Source organism: Gasterosteus aculeatus, chromosome 9 (assembly GCF_964276395.1).
Source record: "Gasterosteus aculeatus chromosome 9, fGasAcu3.hap1.1, whole genome shotgun sequence".
In the NCBI taxonomy this organism is placed as follows: Eukaryota; Metazoa; Chordata; class Actinopteri; order Perciformes; family Gasterosteidae; genus Gasterosteus; species Gasterosteus aculeatus.
Window position 1 is genome coordinate 14,750,694 of NC_135696.1, and position 22,605 is coordinate 14,773,298.

The window sequence follows — 22,605 nt, forward strand, 5'->3', positions numbered from 1 at the left end:
GATCTAAAAAGTCAATACTTTTAGGCATTGAAGTTTGCATAACAACTGTAAAAACAATTGAATGACTTGTTTCTTCACCAAAATACACCTCAGACAAGTCAATTTTCTCTTATTGTTCTTAATCTAGCGAGTAAAGATTTCAAAAACAGGAGGATGATTTTGTATTGTCAGCTGTTGCAGTGATGATTCTATCGGTGGAAACATTCATAAGCGTTTGCATTGTTAAAAAAAAGCTCTTTCCATTTCCATAGTTTAGAAGTTTTAAAGGAACCGTGAAAGTGTTTCTTCACCAGTTGCATCACAAATTCTTCCAACATAGAAGTTGGAAATATGAAGGAGGAGACCGCTTGATCAGTTGTGACTGAGGTGGCAAAAGTGAGTTGGGTGCAGTATGGAAAAAAAGGTTTTGCTGCTTTATTAACAGAAATGAAGCAATTGTTGAGGATGGTGCATTGTCACTCGACATTAGAGTAAGTCATATGCTAGCTATGAAAATGGATGATCGCAAAATGCAAAATGTCAGGGGCCGTAATCAAAGGTTCTCACTCGGACAGCTTCTAACATAGCCTTCAAATTTAATTTAACGAGTTTTGTTTAGGAGTCATTTTGGAAACTTCTCAATGCAACTCAGAGCAAGAAAGGAAAATAGACATTTGACCCACTATCTTAAAATCATGCAATTGGTCCATCGGAAAATGAAAAGAAAAAGTGATACAGAAACACTGAATTTTGAGTTATATTTACAATGTAGTTTATTAAGGGTCCACAATACATTAATCCCTTTGATTACATCAAATGTTGGAGATGTTGTAAAAAAATAATTGTAGTTATTATATTGTAAAATATCTGCCTCCTATGGAACAGGTGGCTCTTCACGTACCTCAAACTGTGTGGAAACACCGCCGTTTGACTGAAGTATTCGTGTTGTTACATGTTAGGGATTTACGCAAGAGGTGCACCCCTAGTGGTGGAGATTATAATACGTGTAATGATGTTTAGTGTTAGAATTGTAGTTTGTGTGTTATTAGATATTAGTTATTACATTAACATGTTAGATGAAGTGAATGCAATATGAATCACAAAACACAATTTATAGTCATTTAAAACATATAAAGATTGTACACATTAACATTCTGTCACAATGTGATGTTAAAACCTGGGGACGATGCTAATTGCCGTCCTTTATGGATTTCTCCCAATTTTCTCCCCAAAGAGTTTTTTTTGGGGAGTTTTTTCTCCTGTCAGGTAGTAGATGAGCAACTTAATGTAAGGCAGCCAATTGAGGCAAATGTCTTGAGAATTGGACCACATGAACTGTTTTAGATCTTATGATGAAGTGTGATGAACGGTGATCATTAATGATGTGTTGTAATATGTTCACTCTTTGAGGCATAAAGCCGAGTGTATCTACATTGAATGTATTGGAATGTGAGGGACAGATAGGACAGAGAGGTTTCAGGTTACAGCTGCAGCTTCACACCTCGATGTGAAGGGGACAATGAAGGAGACACTTTGAAGGAGAAGCCAATGACAGTCAAATGCACCCAAGAAGACACACCTCAAGAGTTTTCAAATGACTAAAGCGGGGAAAGGACTGTTAGAATTCTCCTGCAGCCGCTTTGATAAGTTACTTTGGACTTGCTCAGAGAATTTTCTATTTCGTGAAATATTGTACTGTTCGTTTTGAATTTCTTATAATGTTGTTTAGCTATAAAGGCTTTTTGATTTTTAAATTTAAGCAAGCTGACTCTTTTGATTCTTCGTTTCCGGCTGGGACGAGAACAAAGGAGTGAGGCCTCCCTCGAGGGCTTTCCGAACCCTTAACACATTCCTTCACTCAAATCAAGTGTTTCTGGGGCTCCTCGGGAGGTTGCAGCTGAGGTAAAACATTCTTTTCAGGGCTGTAACTCATGAACAGCCCTCCTTTCCAAACATCGTTTTGTAGACGACTTCAGTTCTTAATACCTCCCTCATGTCACACATGTAAGCTCTTGCACTTCTGTGTCCGTCGGCCTTCTTGCAGCACACTCCATGGCTCTCCATAGCAGAAGGAGAAGTAGTGTAGCAAATAACATTAATGATGGCTCTGTTCGTATTGGGTGCATTGCCATGGAATCCTGGAATACTTGAATGGATTGGAGGCATTCTTTATGCCCTTAGTTAAACCTATGTTTGAAAAGTCAAAACGCCTGGTGTGCTGCAGAGAAAGCTCCAGTATGTCTAGACATTCACACAACACTCACATCCATCACTTGCTTTTGATTTTTACTTGGCCATGTCCAGAAACTGTGAACATCTCCAGCCAAACCAGGAGAACAAACACAGGATTATCAAGCAAACGTTTCACTTGTTAAAACGCAGACAATGCTAACAACCGCCAAGTGTCTTCAATCCAGCTAATCAAGAACACCATGAAGCATGAGACGAAGGCTGACTTTGTATGCACCTTTTTAAAAACCATAAAGCTATTTGTAGTAGAAATAAATAGTGTCTATAAACATGTCGGTCACTCCCTTTAACAAAATGTGTAGTTAAAGTCTACTCATGGTGCTGGCGTTTATTCAGATCCACTTAAACATGAAAGTTTATTTGAAAATCAGGTTCCAAGTTATGCTTACTGGTTTATAGACACACGTGGTATTAACTTGACCGGTTGGTCTTATGTTCTCATAATGTGAGGATCCTCTTTAATGAATTCACAGAGGCAACTCTGGCCATACGGAAAGTCTAGTTTTAGTTCATTTAGTCTGTTAGAAGGAATATTAATAGGGAGGATATTTCTCCCATATGTGAGCTCGTATATTTTGATTTACTTTTTACGTTATTTGTTGTCGAATTCATGTTTCAGCTAAGGGAATACTTTTTATAAGATTTAAGATGTTGTAATGGAAATGCTATCATCTGGAAAAATGCCTCATTATCCGATTGAAAATTGTATTGTTTCAGAGAAAGAAACAACAAGAGACGTAATAATAAAGTGGAGGGAAAGGAAAATACATTGTCGGCAATCATTTACAAAAACAGATTAAGTTAAATCATCATTTGATGCTTGTTGTTAAGTTTTAGTTCAAGACAAACCTTAGTCACAAAAAATATTTAGAATGAGAACCAAAGAGTCTGAAGCAACAGAAAGAAAAGTGGAGACACATGGAAAATGGAGCCAGACATTAATTGCTGCATTTACAGAGATGTACAGAACGCAATCAGTGTTTTGTGGAGATAAAAACTGTGGCAACTACAACAAAATAAGTGTTTTTTTGATTTGAAATGGTTGGAAGAAGTAAAGTAAACAGGTGGGTTTGGCTGGCAGTTGGGCTCTGGGGAATTGACAGATTCATGCCACTTCCCTCCTCCTCCGCCGCTGCGGTGGGTAAGAGGCTCTTCTGAAAGAAACCGAGCTGCCAAGAGGTCTGACACAGACCAGCAGACCGGCACACTATGCTCTGCAGCAATGGCCTTATTTAGTGGTGCGGACCCTTGCTTCGTCTTAGATCTATTTCCAACTCAATGAGCAGTGGGTTCAGTATGTAATGATCTGCTTTGTTGTGTTATATTTACTTATTCATATATATTCATTCATATAATTACATATTTCAATAGAATATGCTCTCATAACAAGTGCAACCCCAACGGAGCAGACTATACTATAAAACAGTAGACATGCTGCTGGATACCCACTGCATTATTTAACAGCGTTCACCTCTAGTGGAACATAATGGTTTAATACAACCATGGTGAAGAATTAGTTTTATATGTGTTGGAAATTAACGTTCCAAATGTTTTAGATTAGCATATCCAAAAGGATTAAGTCTGAACATCCCCTTTTTCCTAATACACCTTCTTTTTTTTTAACTAAATTGAAGTGGCAATGTAATTTTAATGAATTAAACTAATTGAATTCATTAGTTGAGTTAAATCACATGTAATCCTCTGTGTGAATTGTTATTTTCAGTGTTGGATCCACTCTCTCTCTCTCTCAGCTTTTCGTCACTTGCTTCAAGCTTCAGCCGGCGACATCTCACATCTCACAGCCTGCCGACATATTCCCACATGTTCGGATAACACAACAGAATAAAAAAATATATGTCTGACCAAACAGTTCATCACATTGTCATCGGCTGCCAGTTGTGTTTTTCATCATCATCTTAATTTTGAGGTTGTACAAATGAGCTTTTTCTAATGACGAGTTTGAGACCATTTCAAAAATACTCAAGTAAGCAGAAGAAGAAATCAAGTAATCCCAAAGACGCTTCTTGGGTGACTGTTTCCTGGTTACTTGCACATCTGTTTGACTGAGGCCAAGGTGCATACATCTGTAAGTAATTCGGGAAGCTAAGCGCTCAATGCCGAAAGCAACACTTGTCACGCTGTTATAGTGTTTGAGGACGAAGGGACATCAACACATCTCACCAGTGTGGCAAAGGAAGAAAGAAGTGTTAATGCCATTTTGCCAAGTTAGTTCTTCTAAGAGCAACAAAAGGAAAACTCAAACCCAGTACCTCTTTCTTAATCTACTAAGAAGTTGTGTGTTAATTTGTCCCCTCAGCAACAAGCCCGTTGGTGCTCATACCCAAATGCGTGTCGTCTGCATTTTATCTGGCAATCAACATTAAACAAAACAGTTTTGCTCAGTTGAAGATTTTTCGCAAACAAGTTACAGCTACATCTCATCATCATTTTGTTTTACTTCAGTTGTACACAATCTATCCTGCAAAGAAGACATCAGCAATGAAGCTGCATTGAGGAAATAAATGACCAGCAACAAATCAAAAAAATATCACATCGAGTTGGAAAGTCAGTTAATAACAATTTGTTCCAACAGTTGTGGTTTGTAATGACAATATGACAATATTAGAGTTTGTTAGTTTTTAAGGAAAATGTAATCCTATGATCATATTTTTTAATAAAAGCAGTAAAAGTTCCTCTGCCAAAGTAAAATGGACAAAAAGTACTAAAGTAGTGACATCAAAATTGTTTATTCATTGGTTGTACGAGCAAAGAAATGAGACTACGGTCCGAATTAACAATTGATCCTTTATAGACAGAACAAACAATACGGTCACCACTTGAAAGAGGTAGAGGCCCATATTGTACTGTACATTCAAAACAAAGATACACACACAAGTACACGGAGGAACATGAAAACAGATTAATCACCACGTACAAATATTCAACCACAAGGATTTCAGACGATAGCTTAAAAACACTGAAATGCACTACTTGTTTTTCACATTCTTGAGTAAATACTTTCTTCTTGTCTTAATGTCTTTTGACATTCAGTACTGTTAGTAAGAATAATTAATGACGTGTCATGTTTTGATGGTTGTAACTTTATGTCAATCCAGAAGATTTGAGACTTTTCTTCCATACTTTTGTTGAAACACATGTATCTGCTATCACTCAGGCCTACAAAGAGGACTCTGCAAATATAGTTTTGTTTATTTTGTAGTATCTTTAAAGAATGAGAAGAACTTTTTATGAAATATCTCAAACAGTTACAATGATTACAACACAAGTTCCTAGCAGTGGGAACACACTGGTCATATGGTACATATTATATTATTATTATTAGAGCACGGTTCACCTGGCACAAGCTACCATTCTACTTGGAGCAGCTTCAACACTGCGGGTGCACACGAGCAGGTATTTAAATAAAGATTCAACACAGGAAAACAGCATGCTGGAAGGAAATACTGAAACACCAACGACCGCGATAGCAACTGTCTCGCTTTCTCATAATGACCAGTGTGAAGGCAATTAAAAGAAGGATAATGAACAGTAAAACCAAGGTTGCACTTCAATGTGCAGCTTCCTTTGTTTTTTTTTTCCTTCATTAGTCGCAGAGCGAGTCCCGAGTTTTTCTTTCAATCTGTTCCCTTTTCATCAGCGTGCTGCACCAAATGAGGTTCAATCGACCGCCGTTCAATCGGCCCCCTTCTGCAGCCGCTCATTCGTGGCTTCAGGGGTACATTGATGCAGAGTGCATCATCCGCGTCACATGAGGTTTGCACTTATTAGTTACATATGGAAATTAAAATAATAACATTCTTAAGTAATTAAAACCACCGTTGTTGTTTTTTCGAATCATCTCCACTGTGAGATGGTCTTGCACTACTAGCAGCGAATCTCCACACGGAACAGATTCATTTAGTCATCAATCATTTTTACTGTGGTAAAATAATGAAAGTGTTAATTAAGCAGCAGCACACTGGCTGCGTTTACGCTAATTCCAGTCAGAGCTGAAAGTACTATAATGGAAGAGCTACTTGCAGTATGTGATTAATGCAAAAGGGACTTTCATTGGATAGAAAGAAGACTTCAAAGTATCTCTTAAAGGCAAAGTCTTGAATTTAGACGATCAACAGGTCCAGAATAGATCCCAAACTGTAGTGTCTTAAGGCAATATGGATCTTTCCCAAAGCAGAGGTTGGTTTCACCAACTAGCAATTTGCCACGGGATCATTTCCGCTATCATTGATTTTGAGAGGTATCAATTATTAACGCGTGAGGATGGATGAGACGTTTTTTGCAATCATCAATCCTTTTGTGAATTGTGACTCTGCCCCTTGGAACAGCGTGTAACTACTGCTCGCAATCCGGTTTTGTGAAAGAGCCTCCGGCTCCACGCACATCTCCTCTCTGTCAGTAATTTACAAGACAACACAAGACACAATGTTTGTGAAACCGCTGGAAAAACCTGTGGTGCTTGCTGTATTTGCTTACAGCAGTTCTGCTGTGAAATGTATCTAAGCTGCCTTACTCGTCTTGGTGAGATTTACTACAAATGCTTTAATACTCTAAGCGTTTAAGCGTTAATGTAGGGAACAGGGGAACAAGCGTTCAACTGAAAATTAATTTGTTCACACTGTGTCTCAGCTGATAAAGAAATCCGGTCTAAATAAAAACCAAACATCTGTTCCCCCCATTTGTATGTCCATTGCAATCTGACTTTTCTTTGCCTGCATGTGTCTCTGAATGCACCCTTCAAGAGAAATCCTCTGGTTGAACGCACGGAACCTCTCCGTTCTGCATCTTTGCACCGTCGCCGTTGCATCCGGCGATCTCCGTGTGGCGAGACGTGACGTAGCTTCTCTTTCTGGCCGACAGGGACTGCTTCCTACCAGAGCCGCCGTTGCCCACGGTGGGGTCGTAAAGCAACACCATGGAGGTATCCATCCGCGACAGCGTGTACACGCTGCTCTGGCGGGTCGGATGCAGACGCGTGGAGCGTAGCTCCAACTCGTCGTAGCTGGACACCTGGATGAACGGGCACCAACGAAACGCTCGCTTGAAGCCGGCTCGAAACCTGGCAACACATGGCGGAGGAGGGGGGGGGGGGGGGGTTCAAATCCCAGGGCAGGTGTTGTTTGATAAAGTAAAGGGAGACGAACGTTTAAAAAGTCAACAACGTGGTAACCGACCTGCTGTTGAGGCAGCAGTAGATGATGGGGTTGTACATGGTGGAGCTCATTGCCAGCCACAGCACTGACAGGTAAACCTGCTGGATGTACTTCCACTTTTTCAGTGCCTTGTTGAGACCGGTTACAATGAAGTAAGTGTGATAGGGCAGCCAGCAGAGGGCAAAGGTCACCACTACGATGATCATCATCTTTACCACCTGCGAGACAAAGAGAGAGAGAGAGAGAGAGAGAGAGAGAGAGAGAGAGAGAGAGAGAGAGAGAGAGAGAGAGAGAGAGAGAGAGAGTGAGTGAAAGACAAACAAAATGACAGGAAAACAATAAGTGCCAACCAGCCACTGTGTCTGAAACAAAATAATATTTATGTGGTTAAGTATGAGGCAAAGCTTTTCAGTCCGCTTCTGGATTATGTGGCCCTTCAGAGGAAGGCCGGGGTAACGTGACCAGAGACAAAACAGACGTCATTGAGTCCCTCCTGGAATCCAAACAGAAGTCCTGGTACCTCTCGGTTGAAACGCATGTTTCAAAGAAGTTTATGACCCAGCACAAGGCAGGTTGTAACGTGAGGTGGCTGTAGCCAGCCGGTGTCTTGGGTGGAGATTAAATTACGGCGTGTATATTCTCAAGGAGATACGGGTCGAGCTTGAAAGTGATGTGAGAAGACCTACAGACCAAAGTGGTTGTTATGAGCACGATAGTGTTTGAAATAATAGTCGCTTTCCAAAGAACATTACGGATTCCCGCAAATTAAGTCTGTATTTAGGGGAAAATATATTCTCCCTTTTTGTTTGCGACAAAATGTACATATTTTTTATACACAAACATTAAGCCAAACCAAAATATTTGACTAAACCTGACCAAGTAGTTGCGTTGGCGTTTTTGTTTCTTTTCAATCCACACATCTGTCTCTGTAATTAGTTTGTACTCATGTATCGATAAATACAAATGTAAATGACTGTATATGATAATTAGCAAAAGAAATAAAAAAAATAAAAAATAAGGTTGTAAAAAACAAAATCTTCCAGACATGATTACAGCTTTCTACTTTAACTGAGACCGTCAGTTAATATATTCTGCATTATACACAGGCAGTTAAAATGGTCAAGACGTACACAAAAAGACACCCTTCCACGTGTTATCTACTGAAGCCTCTTCCCCACAGAGCCACATAAACATGCTGAAAGTATATCCTGCGGAGCACAGGAGATTTAGGGGAGCTCATGCAGTGGATTATATAAACAGTTCTTCCCCCCAGCAGCCGTTTCTTTCCATTTGGAATAACGAGAATGTGAGAGAAAATATTTTCAACCATGTATTGTGTTCATGTTCTATAACGTTGCTGATGGAAACAGTACGGCTGTAAGTTACAGTTATAAACTGAACTGAGCTTTCGCAATAAACTGTAATAAACAGAAGTAGGAATTATGACTGGTGCATACAGAGAGCCAGAGTAAAGCGTTTGTATAGTTTACAGTATTTGTTACAGTGGAACAGTCAATGAGGTCACACAACAGGAATATTCCACATTAAAATGCAATCTTCTTACAAAACAAATGTGTCATAGGGATGTAAAGCATCACACTGATTAGAATAGCCTGATTATAAGGGTGGGAAACCTGAGCTTGTCTGCATTCTTGCTTGTAGGGGGCCATATTTCTAACCAATTACTCCATCGGAAATAAATCCAAAGGTCAAAATGTATATAATGTATCATAGACAACCAAACAAGGAAAAAATGGAAGTTACATTTGATTTATTTCAAGAATGTAAAAAACGTTTAGGCGAGTTCCAATGTGAGGCTTACACTGTCCGACCAAATATGTATATGTATCCACACACTCAATACCAATAGCTTCAAGGGTTTTGGTACAGATAGAAGGCTTTTTAATTATTAATGGATGCAAATAGAATATACAACAATAACTAAAACAAGCAGAGGAATACAAGTATTATTAAGAATAATAGAAAAAATGGAGGTGAGAAAGGGGGGGGGGGGGGGGGGGGGGGATCTCCAGTAAGCTTTACATCATAATGACAGATAAATATAAATATAACTCTTCCTCAAAGTCATAGCTATGGATATTCTGGTACAATGCACTGTATTTCCGTCATCGCCATGAGTTACGACTTTGCAGGTCACTGAGGTCACCTGCTGCTGCCCTTTCAAAAATATCAAGCGTTGTCTCCAAAAGAAGAGGAGCAGCTTTCTATTCTTATGCCACGTGAGCTGGAAACTCCTGCCAGAGGATTTCCATCAGTTCCTTTTTTCAAAAAATAAACATAAAACCTTTTTATTTAGCATAGAATACGCCTGCGGACTATAATTAATACAAAATACATGTGTTATTCCTGGTAAATCACTGGTAATACATTTTTTCTCATGTTTCAATCTTTTTAACCTTCATATATTTTTTGTTTATAGATAGTACAACAACCACACATGCTTTCAATTATTTTGTGGCAGACTATGCTTCCTTGGGAAATAGTTTGAACAATTCTTTGTAGCTGGAAGTTGTTAACAAGGCACCGTGGCGTGGATTAGGCTTCCCGCTCACGGTATCACAAGTCCAATTGTAACTGGTGAGGGTGAGATGTGATGCTATTCATCAAAACCTTTCCTCTCCACAGGAAGCTCCCATTGTTGAAGACATTGACGAGGTTCATTTTTATTGAAGGTCCCGCTGCAATCTATGTATAGGAGGTAGCTGCAGATGTTGTGCGAGTCCAGTTGTTGCAGTGTATTAACAGCATCAACCAACTGGTAAACCATCTAATTCTTCTCGTATTTGTTTTCCTGGACACGGCCGTCCCCTCTTCCTTCTGAATGTACAAAGAGGGTGGAAGGAGAGTAATGTTCGTCTAGAGACCATTCAAATCTCCCATATAACTCGCTGAGATTGTCCGGAAGGTTATTATGTGTTAAAATGTAAGATGAGAGTACGTCATCATTTTGAGGAGATCTTCTTGAGGGCTAAAAGTCTTCCTTAAAGGGGAAAATGTAAAAAAAAAAGAAAAAAACGCAACAATACATTTTTCCTTTTTTTTAGGTTAAACAGGATTTAAAATTCACACCTGCATAACTATGATTAAAAAGTCAATTTTTTAAAAAACATTTCACAAAGCGGTCTCTTCTACCGTCCTCCGGGACAGAATGACTGGAGAGCTAAGTGATTCTCTCTCCGTCTCAAATTGAATTTTCCTGATGCAGAAGTAATCGAGGAGAGGAGAGGAGAGGAGAGAAGAACGGTCTAACCGAGTGAACCTTGCGATCGAAATGTTGTACTTCCCAAATACAGCAATCAGGGTTTTTTTTGTACTATTCGCAATCACCCAACCTAAGAAAGCCAATCTTTTTCTGTTTGAGGGACTGATAGGAGGAAGAGTAGGTGACCTATTCCTTGCAATGACACTGTAATTTACTCAGATTGCTGCTCTGTCACTTCTAGTATATTAGATGTTGTTGTAGGTTTTAAGGTTACTTTCTAAGTATGCTGGAAGACAGGATTGTGTTGATTGCGATCCCAAAATCCATTCATTCCTAGATTAAATGCCAGTGAAAGATTAAAGATGTTGAAGTAAATTGACTAAGTGCACTTTCCATTAGTATGTGGCACAAAAAAGTTTGTCTTATTAATGACGTTGACTCTTGCCAGTTAGTGAGGCTACACAAGCAAACACAGGGCGTGACGGATTGCATGAATAGGGAAACCGCAATGGGCGCAGACACCATTAATAAACAGAAGATATAAACTACATGTGCGTTTCGATTTAATGTGTGCAGATGGAGAGGCCCCTTGATGATTTTCATTCCTTTATTAAACTTGAAAGTTTAACACAAATAAGCTCAGACAGACCAGAGAGAATAAGAGCTATAGAAAGACTAAAGGCAACTTCCAGCCCTTTTTTCCCCCCTCAGCTGAATTCAGTTAACCATCACCTACATTTAAGCCCCAATGTCACTCAATCCATATCAGCTTGTCCACCGTCCGACCCCGATTTTGTATGCATCAAGCCAGCAGTGTTCCTTGTGCTGTTTTGGTGTTCATGTTTTTTGTTGCCAGGCCTTTTGCTTTCTCCTTCTCCAGCGTGAAAAGGGGGACATATAACACCTGAGCTTTATCCGTAACTCAATAGCCAGAGCTCTTTGGAGGTCAATGGCTACATAAAATAGAACGCCAATTTTAAAAAAATAGTCTCCTGCCCGGTCGAGACTTTGTCCTGTGCAAAATGTTAGTTTTCATAACAAAAGATTTTCTCTGTTTGGGTGCAATCCTTGAGCCGTTGCGACGTACGTTTTGGTTTAACTTAGACGGATACAGTTTTGGAGAGGGTTGATGATTTATTGGGATCCATCGAGTCATGATATATTTTGTTTGTTATCTGTGATATCACCAGACGTATGTAATATTATAATAAAGGTGTTCCCAGCCCCTTGCACACCTGCCAGCTATAAACTATTGTATTACATTTTTTGTATTATCATATTACACATTTTCAAATAGGATATAATGCTCTGCAGATTACGTTCATTTTCATCCAGGGATCATCGTTTTTTCACTTCATTTTGTTTTTCAAAAACAAAGTTTACATTTCACAACAATTCACTACAATATACTGTATTGCATTTGTTTTCTGTTCTTTTTCTGCACGTCATTCATAAACCCTGATAAGCCTGTCTACAATTTCTGTGTAAAACAACAGTGTAACACTTCATATATTGGAAATACTATTTACAGTGAGCCAACTCTCCCTCTCCTAAAAATTGCGCATACTTTTCAAAGTAAATCAACTACTTTGCCCCGCAAAAAGCCTTTTTTCCCATTACGATTCAATTCCGTTGCAAGAAAGTATAGGAAAGTAGGTGGGGGTCTGATTAAAGCAAAAGCTTTTGCACACCAATGAATTGCACATGTTCCAGCAGCAAACCTTTGTGAGGGTGTGAAAAAGACAAAACATGCAGTTTCTTGCTTTAAACAATCACCGGTGTTAAGCCAGACTGCAGGAGTCCATGTGACTGACTGGAGGCACTCAGCCTCAAGAGAACGGAGCAAACTCGCATTGTGTCCTAGTGTTGCTTGGTGAATGACCATTAAAAAATAGCTTCTTTAGTATTTATCATTATGGATCAAGCTCCCCTACACTTTGTCTCTCTCATGACAGACTGTTCTTTTGACACTTCTTCCGTCAGAATAAGAACTATTACCTCTGCAAGTTTGCATGACACGCGAATACACTGCGGTGTGAAAATCTGAAGATTTGCAACTTTACTGACATAAACACAAACACAAACGGGAAAGGGACGGAGAGAGGGATCCAGCACTCAGAAAAGCAGTAAGACTGTGGTGATTGTTAAATGCTGCAATATGAAGCGCCACTACGAGACCAAGTACCCCAAAAACGATGTAAGGGCCCCACATGATCAGATTCCCATCCATTAATTGCCAATAATGTTAACAGAGAGGATAACCGCAGATTTTATTTAACTGAACCTTTATTTGAATTTTAAATTCATCTGTAGACTTCATACATATGTTGATACAACTAGCAAGGCTACTTCAACATACATGGGTTTAAATGAATCATTAATTGATCTAGATTGATTAATTGATTTAGATTAGATTAAAAGTGATGATGAAAAAGGTTTTTGCTTCTTCGCAGACCTGTGATGGCTGCACAAAAAATGCATCATTAATGGGCACACACTACTTTGTTTTTGTACAAATATATCACTTTCTGCCGTTTTAATCCACTCTATTTCATTGCAGTGAACTTTGCCACTGCCGTACCACCTACAAAAAGCAAATTACTCCTTCAAACCCCTCAGAGGGTTTCCAGCTTCTTTTGAAGATGCAACCATCACTGTTCAATTCACTTCCCCTTGGGAGGTTCTCGCTTTTGGGGATGAAGCAGTACTGCTCCATAAAAGGGTCAGTTAATCTTCACCTTCGGCTGTCAACTCAATACAAAAGAATGCACGCTTCTGTGAGTACAGCATGGATAGAAAAAAGCATTATCTGCAATTATCATGGCAGGGGCACAGAGCAGAGTGGCAGTCATGAGCTAGGCAGTGGTGCACGCACAGATACAACAAAAGAGACAGGGAAGCAATTATGACAACTAGCACACACACACACACACACACACACACACACACACAAATAGAGTGACTCCCTGCTATTTGAATCCTCGGCAATCCTTCAAATAATTTCGCTGAGTTTCTCAAATGGAGGTTTTCTTATATTTCTTCTTTCGATACCTTTCACTTGCATTATATCTTCAAATTAGAAAAACTAAGGAGAAACCGACATTTTGAGAATTCACTGAAAAAATCACTGAAGGCCAATTATGTCAAAGTGATTAAGGCCAGGCCCACCACACCTGTATTTGAATGTCCGATTACATGCTAGTAGTACAAAGTACTGTATACGAGGATGACAGACAGCTTTGGGAATGCCACCGCTGATTCAACTCTACCGAAAAAAAGCTAAAGCTAAATGGTGCCAGGAAATACATCATTTTATTTGCCATTGACGCTGCAGTTGGGATTTATTTCCGGACCTTGTTGTCTGCAGCAAAATGTATGTTCTCCTACGTGGTGATTCGTCATTGTAACGGTAAATGGTGTCGTTGTTAAAACGTGTCTTGAATGAGCCAAAAAGGCCGTGATGTCTTCTGAACTGCGGACAAACTCATAAGGCCTCGAGACACCGTTGGTTTTCAGAGCTTGTTTGTGTTCGTGGACAAAGACTTGATTGAGGACAAGTGACAACCACAAAGGTTGTGTTCTCTGGAATTAAGGTTTTCCTTCCTGAAATGTTCACCTGCTGCACACGCATACAGAAGGAAAACCATCCTCTTCTTCTTTTTCTTCCTTAGCAATCAATGCAAAATGCTGTTGTCACTTTTAAGTATAAGATTCATGTGCAATATATGAAAACACAATTTCAAATCATATTCAAAGGCAAAACAGAGAACAATAATATGTTCTGTATTAAAGGGTTAAATTGTAAAAAACGTATTATCTACTGTATAGATAATTAGCAGAATTTCCTTAATTATGTTAGTACAGTCCATTTGATTTGGGGTTGGTCTGGGATTTCCTCCATCAGACAATACATGTATTTGCTATAGAAGCTAAATTAACAGCGACAGAAGCTAAAGTCGTGAAGGTAAACAGTAAGAGCAAGTTAGATATTTGCTCTGACTTCGGAGACACTTATGGAATGACTTTTTAGTTTTACCAAAATAATCTGATGATCCTTTTCCTATTCCCATTTACAGACGTCAGATTTCCCAGACTCCAAGGCTGCTCTATGGCAAATGAAATCAAAACTCATTGCTTGTTATCTAACTTTAATTTTAAAATCATGTTCATAGATACTAATCGGGCTACGCTGGTGCACCTCTGAATTCCCATCGTTTACGCTCAAGCAGGCTTACCTTCCTTTTAGCCCTGAGCTGCCCGTGATAGTTGTCTGATGAGTCTCCCGGGATCTCCCCTCCCCACAGAGTCATGCCCACGATGGTGTAGTTGATGGCCATCACCACTAGGGGCAGCACGTAGACCAGAACAGTGACTATGGTATGATACCTAGGAAGAAGGAGGGATTTTTTATTTAGCTTCTTTAGTTTTGTAAAGGAAGGTCAGTCAACTGTTTCTCACATGAAGGGGTCGTCGGCCATGCGGGGCCAGGCCACGTAGCAGACGGTCCTGCGGGGGAGGGTCCGGGTGGTGGAGAAGTAGCAGAGAGGGAAGGCCAGAACCACGGCCAGACTCCAGATACAGACGATGACTCCGGTGGTGGCCTTCGCCGACAGACGAGGCTTGAGGGGATGGATGATGGCCATGTACCTGCAGGTCAGAGGTCAGGAGTTTAGTAAAGACAGACTTGGGTTTAAAGCTTTAACAAATTATTGAATGATTGATTGACAAATAGTGAACATTTCCACTTATTACTGCATTTTCTCTCTAACTTTTAGACAATGCCTCCTTAAGCTTCAGATGTTTTATGCAGCTGTATGAAAAGCTCCTTCAGTGACTGTCTGCTTCAACGGCTGTGAGTGAAGGCGAGACATCGCAGTCCTTCTCGCCTGCTGCTGGCAGACCGAACAATCAACACTGCTCTTAGTAGACCAAATATAACACTGGCATTAAGCCGAGTGAAATGTCAACATCAATATGCGCCATAATGTGAATTTAACATTTCAGTTGTAGTTTTCTTTTTTGTTGTTTCATATATTATATCTCTGTCTTGTTGTTTTAGCTGGTGCTTCTGGTTATTGTACTATCCCCTCTGCTGCAAAGGCATGTGGGCTTGCATTATTTACTCATGTTTATTATTTATGGTGTTTTGAATTGGATTTCTGACAGTTTGTTACTTTTGCTGTACATCATATGTGTTATTCTGGTTTGGTTTTGGGTGGAGCAGAACAATGGTCCGGCATAAGCGAGGAGCTAGGAAATGAGAACTAGAAGAGTAGGGGTGCGCACACAGTCCCTCTTATTTCCCAATTGTTTGCAACCTTAAATCATATGCATAGAAACGTCCTTTGCAAAACTCCTCCGGTTGAAAAGAGTATTCAGATTGTATGGACGTTAATGAGGACATTTCTCCAATTCTCACGTGAATTATTACTTCAGTTTACGGTCTCAATCGCAAGTTTTTAGTCTTCTTCAATTCGACGTGATGTTCATTTAGCGCCCCGCGAAGCGTAAGATAGACGATAAAGCAGCTAATAGTGTAGCTACCTGATGATTGACAAGTCACTATCACTACCAGGGCCACATGCAGAGTCCCTGTCACTTCTCCCCAGTCCAAATGTCCAAATAGTGTCACTTCTATTAACTGGTTCCTAAAAAAACCTGATGGGGAAAACAAAAATGTCAAATTTTGATGCTCAGCAACAGCAGTCTACAGAACAGAAGGTTCCAAGAGAAATGTATATTTGGAAGCACTGATGTACGTGATGAACTTGGAATAGAATTTTCCAGCTTTTTACATTTGACTGTTTTCCGTGAGTACAACCCGCCAACACTGTGTGACAGAAATTAAATTGCTTGGCTTACATTCTGTGTCCAACTGATCTGTTTGGCACTGTTTGAATAGAATATCCAATGTCCAATCCAGCTTGTGCCACCAATAGTGTTTTTTTTTGGTATCCTACGGTGACTGATATGATAGACTTGTAACTGCTCAACAATAACCAAAATGCTTGAATAACATGATTACACACCCCGCACCTCTAATAAGCCAAGTGCACACATCAACACACACCTTCAGGAGCGCCGTCATCAATCACAGAGACAGAGGAGAGGAGTTTGTTTAATGTTTAAGTTCACAGCATCTCAGTAATACGCGCTTCAGATGACACCACAGTGTAGTTTAAACAAATACTTTTAACTAAAAATGACTTACAGGTCTGCACCACTTGAAAAATGTTCTTTGTACGTAAGGCAAAATTCCAAATAACAGACAATTGGTCAATGCATCAAGGTCAAAATCACTTGATAAAGGCAATTAAAAACGAGTGTGTTTATTGGAGAGGTTCTTGAATGAGGCCTGTTATTTCTGGAGGAACTGTTGAATTTTTAAGAACCTATTTTTGCTGCTGAAGCTAAATACATCCCACAAATAGAAATCTCAAATAGGCTTAATAAAACCAACAACAAAACAAGTCTGAAATGGACCTGAAAGCCCTTTATATTCTCTGTGAAGTGTTTGTATACTGCACGGCTGCCGAAAACCCAGTGACGTGTCTGTATTCTACAAAGCTGTCAGTTCTGGGAAAAGGTGCAAGCTGTGTAACCACAAAAAGCTCCGGCTTTGCCAGTTACCTTTCACGCAGCGATCTGCAATCAGAAATTTGTTTAGCTCCAGGGCCTGAGGTACAGCGTTAACAGGAACAAAACATGTGAACCGGTGATCACGAACTGTGGCCTCCTGCCATTTAAAGACATGTGAGCAGAGGCCGCCGCGTACCGGGGGGGAGGTTTAAAAAATGCGTAACCCGAGGTTACATCTACATCGTGTAGGTCACGCCGATGTTCTCTTTCTCAGTACGCCGTTGACAGAATCAAACAGACACTGGAGACCAAAAATATAAAGTCGTGGACCTTGCTGTATAGAGGAGCCAAAATAAGCACGGCCTCAAGTGAAGGAAGCATTGCTCCATATGTGTGTGTGTGTGTGTGTGTCAAGGAAAACACCTAATAAAACATCTCACTGCGTGACGTTGTGCACTGGATGAGGATACATCGTGGCTGCGTGCAGCTTCTCGCACGCATTTTAGTTTTCATTATGTTCGGCCAGTGGCCGCTTCCTTCATCGGTCTAATCCCTTTATTCAAACATTATGACGGTCCACTTATCGGTATCAAAGTGTGCCTATTAGCTCCACTGCATCGCCACATTACTGAAAACAACAAGGGCAGGGAAACGGAGAAAGGAGATGGAGGAACAAGAAGTGTGATGGAGCAAAGACGATGTATAATATGCATGTGAGAGCGTGATAACATGAGGTTTACTCAAAGAGCTCTTCGCTGCATTGCAGATTGTTGGACTTCACTTTATTATTAATTGAGATTGAAATTGAGAACTAATGTGTGGAACAGAGTCATGGTGGAGAAAATGGCCTCCCGCTGGGAAAAAAACAGCCTTTTAAATGCGAATCACAAACAAGTAATCATCAGCCATCACTGGGAGCTGAAATGAACGTATCCTTTAATCAGCAGGGGGCACAAACCCTCATCAGATAATGTGGGATCAACGCCTTTATAAAATGCCATCAGTGGAATATAAAGTAAACTGCCATCAGTAATTTGTTATGGGCCAATAAGCTGCAGGCATCGTATGAACTGAAGTTTTTAGCCATAAAAATAATACGGATTTGAGTTTAATGTCCGTGATGACGTTTTCTGTCACAGCTGAAGAGATGATCACAAACAAGATTCCCAAAACACGAGGAAGCACTTGAGATGAAATTGTTTCAGTTAAGGACTCTTTTTGTATGTGGGTTGAATGTATCTGCATTACAATAGTTAGTCTCACCCCAATGGCTTTATTGCTTTTCCATTTTTTTTCCTGAAGTAGGCCTACAGGTTAATAAAATAATCTAAACATGTTATACAGTCAAACACTTGGTGATCACCTCCGGGGAAACCGATTCCATACCTGTCCACAGCTATCGCGGTCATGGAGTAGATGCTTGCGAACACGGACGTGACCGGGAAGAAGTTGTGGAATTTGCAGTACGCTTTCCCGAAGTACCAATCCCCGTGGGTGGCGTAGATAAAGTTGATCAAAGTGTTCAACGCGGCCATCGACGCCTCCGAAAACGCCAAGTTTAACAGAAAGTAGTTCGTCACCGTTCTCATGCGCTTGTGCGCCAGGATGATCCATATGACGATGAGGTTTCCGAACACGGCCACCGCCATCACGGAGCTGTACGCGACGGACCAGAGAGCGACTTGCAACGGCGGCTGCACGAACTGGTTGGTGTAGTTTGCCGTTATGTTGGATCCGTTATGAGGAGCAGCCATCCTGTATTCCGTCCGCCACGGCGCGCGGCGTAAGCGCAACACCATCCCCAAAGGACATCCAAAGTTGTTGCGCGCGTGTCAGCGCGCGGAGGTAGGTCTGCAAAATGAGAATGCGTTGAAAGCAAATATCCTTCCAGCGCCTTGTTCCAAGTGGGTGTGAGCGCACAGCCTCTCTCCTCCAGCAGCAGGCAGGGTGCCGTGCGCACCCGGTGACGCACGAGTGGCACACGCGGTCAACGAGATTGATCGATTCTTGTGGCTCCGAAGTTAAACTTGAGTGAATAACAGATTGCAACGCGGTTAGTGGCCCACATACAGTAATCAGTCAGCACACGCGGTGTGTATTTTAAACACTTTTTGGTTAGCGGCATTTCCAAGAAAGAAGAGGGTGTTGAAATGTGGCGCGTAGAATAACACCCTCTTTTCAGCGCACGCGGATCAGCGTCACCTCCTCCTGCGGAGTTTTCCATCACTGTTGAGTGTTGTGAATGTCTCAGTGCTTAAATCCTCGTCCCGGTGCACCACAGACAATGTGTGTCCACTCTCCAAATGACTGTGACTTTCCCTCTTCTTGTCACATCAATATTCACAACTAACAGGCTGATGTTCCCCCCAGACATCCAAGGGCTCACATCAGATAAACCTCCGTCATCTCGTTACATCGCCTGCAGTGCTGTGGTAACCTCTACATGGGTACAATTACATCTCTTTCTACGGCTCATCAAACTCAATAAATCCAGGAATGCTTTTTTTTATCGCTACAGTGTCCAACAACATGTTCCTAGAAATGATATGATATTGTGGAAGGTCTAAAGGTTGCAAATCACAGTCGACTGTATTTTCCTCTTAACTTAACTTCATTTGTATTTATCTTTATCTTTGTATTTGTCTGTCAGTGTGACATCATCCCTCGAAATCAAGAAAAGTTGAAAACAAGTCAGCAGGATATGTGACGCTTTATTGTAATTTAAGTGGTCGGTCACAAGACAATTTCAGTTCACTGGGCCGCACTGCAGATGAACACATGGATTTAATGTAGGTCTCTCCTGTCCATGTGAATGTATTACGCTGCAGCAGATTTTACAACACAATAAAAAGAAAAGCTGAAAAAACTACACATTTTTGGTTAGTAATTATTTAATATACAAGTTATATATATATATAGTTGTGCGTGGGAAAGAACTTGTACTAAAACCAGTGCATCATCACAGATCCTGACAAAATGAATGACGTAGTGATTTAAATGAAGATTAAAGCCATCTACGTGAACCAAATGAGTGTTCTGCTGCACTCTGCCACCCGGCATGTTAGTGCTGATTGAAATTCATTATGAGACACTGACAATTTTGAAGTGTTCTCCCTGAGGATATGTAAATATTGCCAAAAGTATAATGATGGGCACACTATTCAACAACATAACTGCGTTGGCATTGTGAAAACCCAGCATACATATTCATCGAACAAGTTCATACAAATGAATGGTTATTCAAAGGAATACAAACACCGCATATCAAGCATTTCGAAACCGTTTGTTAACGTCAGTTTGAAGTCTGCCCCATAAAAAAACGTTCTGTACTGCGGGCCGTTGTAGCGAGATATTCATCCTGGTTCCACATACATACATAATCAGATGCTCATTTTTTCTCTCTGTGAAACACAAGAGTGCTCAGAAAACACCTTAATGGTGTTTGAAAGATTTGGCTAGTTCACACATGGACACTAATACAAAAGACAGGTGTTGCATGTGAGATTTATCTCCACTGATTTGACCCCTGTCTGCTTAATGAGGCGGGTTCATTATCTGCCTGTGGCTTTGTTATGTGCATGAAGATATGGTTTATCACATTTTTAAGAAGGCAAATTACATTCATGCACGTCTCCCACTGCATATTTCTTGTAAAGATATCAAGGCAACGGGTACATGGGTTGAGCTGCAGCGTTGTCGTCAGCTCTTCTCACAGCTGCCTCTATGCTTTGTCACAAACCACGTCAGGGCCCGGGGCTTCTCGCTTTGTTCAATGCAAAATCCATCCAGGGACAGCAATGTATTTGCTAATGTTAGAGCATTGCTCTTCGAATATTTCTTTACTTGTTTTTACCCCAGACATTAACATGTGTGCTCTGAATTCCTAAACGAGGTGTCCTGCTCTACTTTGTAGCTTGTGATACTTTACTCTTGGTGCGTGAAGCCAGTTTGACTATTGACCATTAATCAATGGAAAAGCTATTAGAGGGCATATTTGTGCTACAAAAACGGGTTGACACAAATGCAGAGTCGACACGAGTTGGTCTCTCCTACAATGAGCAGTTGTTCTACAAGCAGATGGTTCACACACCAACAGCTTCAGAGCCTGCTTGAGACTGTGATTCAGAGCCACAAAGGAGACAAAAACTGATCAGGCCACAGCCGCGGCTCTGGGCGGCTGTGGACGGCTCTCACACGGCGGTTGCAGCTGACAACACCGACCCTTTAAAACAGGGGTCGTCGCAACACAGCGGCCTATTAATAGGCAATCGAGATGCTTTTAGTCTTGTATCATGCACCTTCGAGAAAGGCACTGGAGTTATCTGTGGTAATGAATTGCCGGTCCGGTGAGAGAAAAGACAAGCCAAGATATGCATGAATGTTAGCATATTAGCAGCATATGGAGAACGTGGTGTGGTTCTCCTCCCCTCTATCAATGCAGCGTTTCTATTAACCTGTCCTGCTGCTGGATTCAGTGGATGTCAATCCCACAGCGATACCTAACTCCCCACATGGAGCCACAGGGATTTATGAGATCTGAAGGGCTCTTCAGATTATTGGCAGTTGTATTCAATACGGCTTTATTAGATAAGTGAGGGGATTGAAGTGTTTGCTTCATGTTTGAAGGCCTCTTAGTACCACGCAAGAGAGTCCGCAGAAGAATGCAGATGCTTCAGATGCAGCGTCGAGGGAAGAGGAGATGTGTTTCAGTGTGCTGAAAAGTATGGGGCCACTTTAAAAGATATTACTAACGTTTGATACAATGTAGAAAAGAGGAAAACAATAAGTGAAAAAGATAATTATTCTAATAAGGATACTTGGTAAAGATGCCAGTAACCCCAGAAAACATGCACTTCGACATACTTGAATCTGCAGTGCATTATTTGAAATAAATCTGGTCATTTTGTACACAACAGTAAAAGCAGAAAGTACTATGGTTTGGTTGTTTGAATAAAGAATGGTGAAATTACGTATGAAGCCAAACAGACACAGGATTTGTAGAATCGTAAAGTGGAGTAAGCTTAAGAAAATGTCCTTCCATTTGCTTACATTGCAGTCTGAAAAAGCCTAATATTTGTTTTGATCAAAAGCGCTTCACATTTTTATTTTCATACCCTTTGGAGGTTGAATTACTCATAGCTATTCTGCTCTTGCTTGATTTAAGTCACTGAATCTCCCCACGAAGGAAATTATCAGTGTTGAATTTTAGTCTGCAGGTATTTGTTAGCCCAGTATTGATGAAACAGAGCAACATTAGTGCAAGACAAACAAGTTAGTGGACTGCCGAGCGCTTTGAATGCTGTTTCTCGGCTCCGCGCACACAGAGTGTGTGTGTGTGCGTGTGTGTGTGTGTGTGTGTGTGTGTGTGTGTGTGTGTGTGTGTGCGTGCGTGTACGAAGCTCT

General features: G+C 40.7%; 1 protein-coding gene across 1 annotated transcript; it reads right to left on the reverse strand.

Moving 5' to 3' along the window:
* Positions 1-4,960: 4,960 nt before the first annotated feature.
* On the reverse strand, positions 4,961-19,492 carry tacr3a (tachykinin receptor 3a). Its single transcript, XM_040187536.2, has 5 exons — positions 18,589-19,492; positions 15,082-15,270; positions 14,859-15,009; positions 7,422-7,618; positions 4,961-7,306 (listed from the first exon to the last, which is right to left on the reverse strand). The coding sequence occupies exons 1-5, from the start codon at positions 18,999-19,001 to the stop codon at positions 6,985-6,987; spliced, it is 1,272 nt and encodes a 423-aa protein (XP_040043470.2). The 5' UTR covers positions 19,002-19,492; the 3' UTR covers positions 4,961-6,984.
* Between the last annotated feature and the right edge of the window lie 3,113 nt (positions 19,493-22,605).

Bases quoted from the DNA above. Each gene is read 5' to 3' on its own strand.
- tacr3a (XM_040187536.2), bottom strand. From the start codon at position 19,001: ATGGTGTTGCGCTTACGCCGCGCGCCGTGGCGGACGGAATACAGGATG. The intron at 15,271-18,588 runs GTATGGAATCGG...TCTGACCTGCAG, and splicing joins ACCGCGATAGCTGTGGACAG to GTACATGGCCATCATCCATC. The intron at 7,619-14,858 runs GTAAGCCTGCTT...TTTGTCTCGCAG, and splicing joins AGCTCAGGGCTAAAAGGAAG to GTGGTAAAGATGATGATCAT.